The sequence below is a fragment of the Morone saxatilis genome, unplaced genomic scaffold (genome assembly GCF_004916995.1).
Source record: "Morone saxatilis isolate NCDOM2014 unplaced genomic scaffold, NCSU_SB_2.0 Contig7, whole genome shotgun sequence".
NCBI classification, from domain to species: domain Eukaryota; kingdom Metazoa; phylum Chordata; class Actinopteri; family Moronidae; genus Morone; species Morone saxatilis.
In genome coordinates, this window is record NW_023340246.1 from 18,811,930 (window position 1) to 18,821,006 (window position 9,077).

Sequence of the window (9,077 nt, forward strand, 5' to 3'; positions counted from 1 at the left end):
CCCAAGAAACTGCTCATGGGGCGCTGCTTACGTGGCAACGTCCCTGTTGCATGTCCACAATTGCATGAAGTGTGTATTGAACATTTTACTATAAGGAAGATTTTAACAATGACGTCTCAAAATGTGTTATTATTTTGGGGATTGACATTGAAAAGGCCTACAAGTGACCTTGTGTGGCCCCGTGAATAATTGTATTCTTACGATAAAAGGTCATAGGTCAAGTGTCTGACCAAATGATGTTTGAGTGTGTGCTAGATGCCAAACATCCCACTAGAATGAGTCCCATCATGTTTGAACAGAGTCAACATGGAAAGTAGACATAATGTATGCATGAAAGCCAAAAAGTGATTACTTTAACAGATACTTGAACCCAGCAATGTTGTGGGTCAAACTGGTGTCCAGACTTGGTTTGCATTGCATTTTGGGTCTGCAGTGGCAGTGGGAGAGGAGAAAGTGATGAGAGCTGCTGAGCCGAATCTCTGGTAGACCAGATGCTCTGCACTCTCCCGCCCGCCACGTTTCCCTCGATTCCCCCCCAACACCCCCCGTGTCCTCAATCGCTTCTGACAGCGCTTCACGAATAATCGGGAGAGGAGCTCTGCTGAGTTATTAACTCCCACCCTCTCCTTCCCTCCCCGTTCGCCTCCTCGTCTCGGCGGACGTGTCACATGCGCTCTGCCTCGGCTTCTCCTCCTGAGAATATTTATGGCTCCCGAATCGGAGCACCTCACACGCCTCCCTTTTCAATTTCTCTGCTCTCATTCGCCGTCTGTGTTCCCAAAATCAACAGTAAGGCTTAGCGGCGAGAGCAGTGCTGCTCTGCACAGCTCTGGGTTGTATGTTTTTTGTGAGTAAACAGTGGCTCATAATTGGGAGGTATCCAGTTAATGTATTCAGAAATATATTAGAAGAATCTTGGTTCATCAGTATTGCTGAGTTTATTAGAGGCTACATGAGATTCATTTCCTTTTCATCTGCTGGATTTTTATTCTATAAATGAGGAGATAGTTATATTATCTACAAAATGAATCCATTTCCTCTTTCATTTTTGACCAATTGCCTACTGTTTATGTTGTTTATACTGCAAAATACTGAGGGGAACTATGCTAATTGGTATAAACTTGTTGTGATGTGAGATGGGTTTTCTATTTAGGTGTCTGAACACTATAAATCCTAAGAGTTTTTCTTCTTTCCTGACAGTAGAGAACCACTACAAACCCAGTGGACAATCAAAGCTTATTCCAATTCTGAAGGACGACAACAACAACAACAGCTGCACCATCAGTGCTGGTAACGGCACCGGAGAGGAGTACGAGAACTACGACGAGCTGGTCGCTAAGTCGCTGCTCAACCTGGGCAAGATCGCTGAAGACGCTGCCTACCAGGCCATGACCGAGTCTGAGATGAACAGCAACTCTTCCAACAGCGCCGGGGAAGATGAAGATGATGAGGAAGATGACGGCAGCGATCAGGGCGACCGGAAGGGCGAACTGAGCGTGGACCTGGACAGCGATGTAGTCAGAGAGACGGTGGATTCCTTGAAGCTCCTGGCACAGGGCCACGGCGCCATGCTGCCCGAGGACGGATACCCAGAGGGTGCCATGGGGGATGATTGCTGCCATGCTAACGGGCGGCCCGGCGTAGGGGTTAGGGTTCAGGCGGATGAGAGCGAGGAGGAGGTGTGCCTCAGCAGTCTGGAGTGTCTGAGGAACCAATGCTTCGACCTGGCTCGGAAACTGAGCGAGACACAGACGTCTGATCGCCCCGCCCTCCACGCCCTGCACCACCTCCCAACAGACCAGCAGATGGTGCATCACCTGAACAGGTACATAAGCTTTAAAGAGGCTTTTGATAATTTTTTTGTTCATTCCCACGTTCATATTCTAATGTCCCACATTAGCACCATTACCATTGCACTTTTTGCTGTTATTTGAAGGGAAATCTGGGTTGTCACAAAACAGTTAGAGGGCGCTGTTCCTCCAGAGCAAGGGAAAGATACTGCGTGAGGTGTTTAGAATGGGATGTTAGTTACTGTAATTTGACCTGAAAATTATTATGTTTTCTTCAGTATCAAAGTACTACACTGATAGTCATCTGTACATCTATGGGTATGTTGCAAACAGGAACTGCTAATAGCTAATTCGGCTACTTTTAATGGTACCAATTTGCCAAAATGTAAACAAAAATCCAGCTAATCTGCTAGCAACATTATACTTCCTGTTTATTTTAGTTAATTAATATACTACTGATAATGATCATAGTAAAATATATATCTAAAAAGCTTGGTTTTAAAGTTCATTTCATTTTCCCCTAATGGTAATGGCTAAAAAGCAGAATTACAGTAACTTATGTTAATACTTATTTGGCAAATTAGTCATATATGTAAATGTATGTCCTGTGTTGCACAACAAGTCTTGAGATGTAAGTGACAGGTCATCCGCGCTCGATAAACAGGAGCCGGCTTCATTCATGCTTGATGGCAATTCTGTTGTTTTCGTTGCCTTTGAAAAAATGTCAACATGCCATTTCTGTTCGAGTGCCATCTGTTTGTGTTTGCAAGACACACATTTGTTATGGTCAAATACTGTAGGCTAAAGCTGTGGAATTAATTTGAATTTGAGGGCTACTTAGATAGACTAAGTAAGATTTGAATATTTAAAAATGTTCTTCATCGTGTAGGTTCATGTGAGAACTATGTGCTGCTCAAATGGGCTGCAGTAGCAATGGTTCGCCTCTCTCATATGAGATGTTACAAGGTCTTATTTGGGATTTATGCAAGTCTTTCGTTTCCATAGTTACCAATAGTAGATTAATGAATAATCTTGAAAAAGTTTTGATGTAAATTATGAAAATGAAAACTTTTTCTGGCCCCACTATTTTTTAAAGAAACAAAAGAATGTATAGAAAATGAGCATTTGTATGTCACAAAGAGTTATTTTAGTGTAAGTGTGAAACTGTACCAAACTTCTCTGTATAAGTGACTGAGTGCAACAAGACCTCCAAACAATGTCTGGTTTCCTGGACAAACTATTATTTCTCCTGGCTCTAGGAACAGATTCAGATCATTTCTAACTCCGAGACAACCTCAACTTATCAGCCAGAGTTCTCCTGTTTGACCAGTCACTAGTGGTCATTTCTTGTCCCACTTACTGCTCAGGTACGACAGCTGCCAGCAGGGTGCACCGGGGGAGCCCAGGTCTCTGGAACGCAGCTACTCCGACATGGTGAACCTTATGAAGCTGGAGGAGCAGCTGAGCCCAGCGTCCAGAGGTTATCCAACCAGCTGCAGCCAGGAGGGCGACGAAGATACCACATCGGTGGCCTCTGACCGCTCGGACGAGACTTTCGACATGGCCAAGGGAAACCTGTCGCTCCTGGAGAAGGCCATCGCCCTGGAATCAGAGAGGGCAAAGGTCATGAGGGACCGGATGGCCTCAGAGCACACGTTTCCCCGTCGGGATCACCATCATCATCACCGTGGCCACGGCGAGCATAGCCCGAGGCTGAGCAGCGCCGGCGAGGAGCGCAAGTCCAGGATGCACCACGATGGGTTGAAGAGGGCGTACTACCCTAAAGGTAGGCAGTAAAAACCCACACACTGACCCTCAGTGTCATTATCGATCTGTGTTCAGCAAAGTTGTGAGACTATATATGTTGATTCTATATGTTTTTTTAATAAGGACATATTGTGCTGGTCAAAAAGTCTCCTGAGCAGCAGTAGCACTAACTCAAAGTCTTTCTCATCTCTTTGGTATCACATAGCGTGTTATAGACGTCTTGTGCACAATTGTAAGGGGTGAAAGTTCTAATATTTGCTGCTGTTTACAGCGCAACCCAATGCTTTGTGTTCAAGAGGAGTTCTGTCTACATTGTTTCTTCATACACGTGGTCCTACACTCAGATATTTTACAGCTGGGAAAGAGAAATTGTTGTCTGGGAGGCTTTTTCATACCAGGACTATTTTTATCACAGCGGCTGGACTTCCAGAGGCAAATTTAGTTCAGTCAGTCAGTCAGTGTGTAGCTCTACACCGTCAAACCACATCAGTGTTCACAGCTCCTGACCAAAATAATTTCCTAATAATTTAAAAATAAACGTCTTGTTAATTTAGCAGTAACAGTTTCACATTGTAATAAAGCAGCTGTGAAACTGTACAGAATCCTCATAATAAACTGTAAGATAATAAAAACAGTAAATATTCCTGAAAACTTGAGTGTTTGAACTGTATTCACAAAGTTGTCATCTGATCATGTTTCTTTTCCAAATTCTGCCAAATTCACGTCACCTCTTTGCATCACATTTGACCTGAATCCGCTTTTCCTCCAAAAATCTGACCCCAGGTCAGCGCAGAGGAAGTTTATCTTGTCTGCCTGACTTATTGTAACCCTCAGCCCAGCAGCACCCGGAGGCTATCAGTGCTGTAGTGGGAAAAAAAACAAATAACTGTAACCTTAATGTCTGTCTTTTTCCTCCCTGATTCAAACATTTATGTGCACATTGCCGGGTTGAGTGAGTTTTCTGACCCCTGGGCTCTTAAAACCTGTTAAAATCCCATTGTGTTATTTCAGAAATGCTGTACGTGGCCGCCGATGAGATAATGGGCACTCATTTTCTGCATTCAGGACCAACGCGTTTTTTTTTTTGCAGATGCACGGTTTTCCTCTGACAGCAGCTTATGTTGTTAAAATAGGCCGGTGTGGGGAACATCAGACGGCCGGCTTGTCAGGCATGAGTAATGGCAATCTGCACGGCCCGTTAGGAGAGCAAATCCATCTGTGGGACGCTATCTGCGGCCTATTTCTCTAAATCTACTCAAATACAACCCCACTGCCTCTGGGAGGGAGTTGGAGCGGTGCAGTCATCAGCCACACAACAGACTCAGATGGGCTTCAGACTGCTTCATTAGCGCAGAGGATGGCTTTGCTAGACCAAAGGATTCTTTTTATTAGTCCACAGGAAAGCTTTCATTATGATCAAGAATCTGACCAAGGACAGTGAATTTGGGACAATTTCAGGGGTCAATTTCTGGCTCAAAGCTGAACCAAGTGCTGCTAACTGGAGCTGATTCTCAACCCAGTCGACCCAAATTTTCCCCCCTAAAACTGACATTGCATTAAGCTGAGTTCTTGTTGGAATTGGGGGTTTGTTTTGTTTTATTTTCCTGGAAAAGATGATGTACCCATTCTTCATTCTGCCTAAGAAGCTAGGTCAGTTGTTTCTCCAACCACCAAGAGCCATCACTGCGTACAACATCAGACCTGTTTGACGCACTAAACAAATCTGAGGTGTGGGTGGTAATTCAGAGATCTAGAGCAAGGCTACTCGCCAAATCTGGCACCCATATATGGGCCAGAGCGACACTCGGCTAGTGGTTACCTGTCGGCTCAACACCACCTCCCTCTAATTTCCTCCGTCTCATCTCTCTGTCCTTTCCAGACTCTTCCAGAGGGGAGAAGAAGGAGAGTAAGTGTCCGACGCCAGGTTGTGATGGGACTGGTCATGTGACGGGTCTGTACCCGCACCACCGCAGCCTGTCCGGGTGTCCTCACAAAGACAGAGTCCCGCCTGAGAGTAGGTCCACTGCCTGGATGTCACGCTCCACTGAAAACACACCCAGCTTTAAAAAAAGTCAAAGTAATACTCTGACAAGTCATTTCAGCTAGCATATTACTCCAGTCTGATCTGTAGGTTGTGGTTTTTACTGTACAAACATTTCTTAGAGGTGGAGCTGCTTGGGAGGCAGAAATCATCTTATTCGTTGAGTTAAACATCAACTGGGGGAGCTTAGGAACCCCAGATTCTGTGTGCTAGCAAGCTAACTAACAAAGCTGGCTAAATATAAAGATTAAATGTCAAAGAAAGATAAATACACTTAAAAGCTAAAAACTAATGTTAATAACAAGCTGTAGGCTAGAACTAATTGAACTTCAGGGGTTAGCTAGGCTAATTAGGCCAGACGTATACTTACTTTTTAACCATTCGTTTGCGTTGAGGATTTCTGAGCATGTGCCCAAATAAAGGTTCAAACGGATGCATGCCAATTTGTAGCTAAAAGCAAGAATATCTCTCGCCTTAGCTGACTTACGCAACTTAATATGGCTAGTTAGCTTTTTCTGAATGGTAGTAGTGGCTATATGTTTCTTAATGGGTCTAATGCTACATTCAAAACTTTCTATTCTTTCCATTTGCATGAATGCAATTCATCTTAAAGACCCATTCTTTAGCTCCAACCCCTTAGTTTAACTTAACCTATTAAACTATTTTTGCGTCTGAGAAATGTTTGTACATCTGAAACCATAGTTGTTGTTTTTTTCACTGAAAACAAAAAAGAAAATCTGCCTACAACTTATTATCTGACAGTATTTAGTACACCATAGTGTACTTTAATGCCCGTAGAAAAAGTAAATTCCTGTACAGACAGTATCATGGCTGCTATTATTTATTTACTGGTCAGACCAAGATATATAACAAGCAGATATATTTCTCTTGATTTCAGAAGAATAAGATATAAAGAATTAATACTTCAAATGACTTGTTGGATGGATTGTGTGTAGCAGTGAAAGTTGGACAATGTTGGGCATGTTAGCTGTCCACCATCATGCATCCGTCCTGCATGACTCCACATTTGTGTTTTGTTTTGTTGGAAGTGTTTTATAGATGTACTGGGTTTGACTTGGTAAAAGCTACAGGTGGAGCTGAGGCTTGATCGCTCATTCATCCATAAATAATTTGCATTGTTTTAAATGAGAATTTAAGCATGTAACAAAACATATTCAGGCTATGGCTGGTTTTAGCATGTTTTTGATCATTAGATGATTCCTGCAAAACATTATCAAGGTTTCGAGTTTCAAAGACGTCTGACTACTGAATACAGTTTCACTTCTATCTAGAGCAAATCAACCTGTCTCGATTTTATTTCTTAACTGAAGCGAACATAAAAAAGTGTTGAAGTGAACATTTCATAGCACAAACACACTCTTAAAAGTTGGCCGTCTTATGTTCACTGTGGGAAAACAAAGAGGTTTTTCTTTTGCTTTAGTTTTTGTGTCATCCTTTACTTTCTTTTCTTCCTCCTCATCACACCTGCCTGATGTCTGGTTTTGGTATCTGTGTTGCCGGTGTCATGTGAACAGCACCTGCTGCCTGCAAAAACTCACAAAACCACCTGCATGTGAACATCTCCGATCATCTGAACCTGCTTTAATGCATGCACAGTAAACTCACAGGTAACATGTTTAGATTATTACATTAGATCAAATCAAGCTTTAGTCGTCTTGGTGGGTTAGGGACGCACCTGCAGTATGTTTAAAACAATATGAAGAACATATTCTACATACCGTATCGGCACACTGTAGATGGATACATAACATATAAAGAGAATGGATTGTGATATATGGCAACCAACCAACCTGTTGTACCACAGTGTTTAGTTCATCACCCCACACGTTGTTCTTTCACCATCTGCAGAGTCATCAGTAGATTATAACAGTGCATGACAAACTTTTGCTTCCAGTTTGTTCTTGTCTCATGCAATTTAATGAAATGAGCACAGTGATCAAAACTGCAAATGAGACTAGTGTTTCCCCCGGCAGGAAAGGATTACATGTATCAGACATGACTGGAAACCCATTAGTTTGTGAGGGCAAGACATTTACCTTGAACTTTTTTTGCTGGGAGGGACATTTTCATTGACTATGTAGAACCAAAAACCTGAAGGGAACCTGAAACTGTTGAGGTAGATAAAATGAAATGTATAGTTTTCACTAGTGAACAGTTGTTTTATCGGATCAATGGGTGGAAATGTGTTTACTTCCTGCTATTGACACATAATCCTTTCACGCCGGAGTTTGTCATAACACTGAATCTTTGTTGCTGTGTTCATTATCACTCTTTTGAAGTTGTCGTGCCAGTTGTGCAGCTGTAATCTGGGCATGCCTAACCGTCGTAGCTGAACGCTTGGTAACTCTCCTGTCTGCTCCTAACCCTCGCTGTCTTTCTCACCTTTTCCTGTCTGTCAAAGTCCTTGCCATGTATGAAAATGTTTTAAAGTGCCCCACTCCTGGCTGCTCTGGACGGGGTCATGTCAATAGCAACAGGAACTCGCATCGCAGGTGAGTGAGCGTCCTTCAGCCAGGCCGCTAACAGCTGAATAACACCGCCGACATGTGAATGTGGCACATTTGCAGTACAAATACTGTAAGTTTGTTTGTTGTTTGATGGAGAAGTTTAAGATGAAACCTCTTCTTCATTTCAGTGTTGCTCTCTGAGCGTCACATTTGCTTCCCCAAATTTGTACTAAGCACACTCAGGTTTGTTTTGTCTTTGTGTGGCTTATCACATCTAATATTTCCCTAACATAATCTAGGCACTGTATATTGAAAATCATACATTAATGTCAACTGCATTCCTAAGCAAGTGCCAAGTCTTCATAAGAAAATTACAAGTCAGTTGCAAGTCTTTCATCCTTGTGAATGCTGACCATTAGAAACAGCACTTGCTGTTAATAGTAAGGGTTTTTGAGGGAGATTTGACCATCACAAGCATTGTCTCAAGTCAGATCTTAAGATGTGAAGTCTCATGTAAGCCAAGTCTCTGCTGATTTCACTGGATAGTGAAAGTTGACATTTTCTGAATTGTGAACTGCTTTGTTCCTCTAGTTTTAAAATCAGAGGCGAAAACACACAAGAAGTCTCTCGTTTGACACACAACCTTCACATATGAGAAATTTGTTTTTGCATTTTTCTCCCCACTAATGTTGCACTTTTTATTCCAAAAAGAGCTGTTGGTCAAAGATTTGCAGAGGTTTATCTGGATATGAATCGATTTGAAAAATTGCCACATTTTCTCTGTTTCCACTGCCATCATGCAAAAAAAGGCTGGAACATTCCCTCGTTTAGATGAAATGTGCGAAAGGGGCTTAAATTAAAATTTTGCCATGTTTGAACTGAAGGTGTGTCTGCGTCACATCAGCAGTTCAGCTGTTTAATAGGCAGAGCAGAGCATCACATGCAGGCAGCAAGTACACACACACACACACACACACACACACACACATATTTTTGGAATTATGTAATGTG

The 9,077-nt window shown here is 42.6% G+C and overlaps 1 protein-coding gene across 1 annotated transcript in view; it reads left to right on the forward strand.

Moving 5' to 3' along the window:
• myt1la (myelin transcription factor 1-like, a) overlaps positions 1–9,077 on the forward strand; it is a 63,205-nt gene that overhangs the window by 32,560 nt on the left and 21,568 nt on the right. Inside the window, exons 7-10 of the mRNA XM_035678087.1 lie at positions 1,201–1,825; positions 3,158–3,576; positions 5,437–5,571; positions 8,021–8,111. Coding sequence (XP_035533980.1) covers positions 1,201–1,825; positions 3,158–3,576; positions 5,437–5,571; positions 8,021–8,111 — 1,270 coding nt within the window. The remainder of the gene's footprint in view (positions 1–1,200; positions 1,826–3,157; positions 3,577–5,436; positions 5,572–8,020; positions 8,112–9,077) is intronic.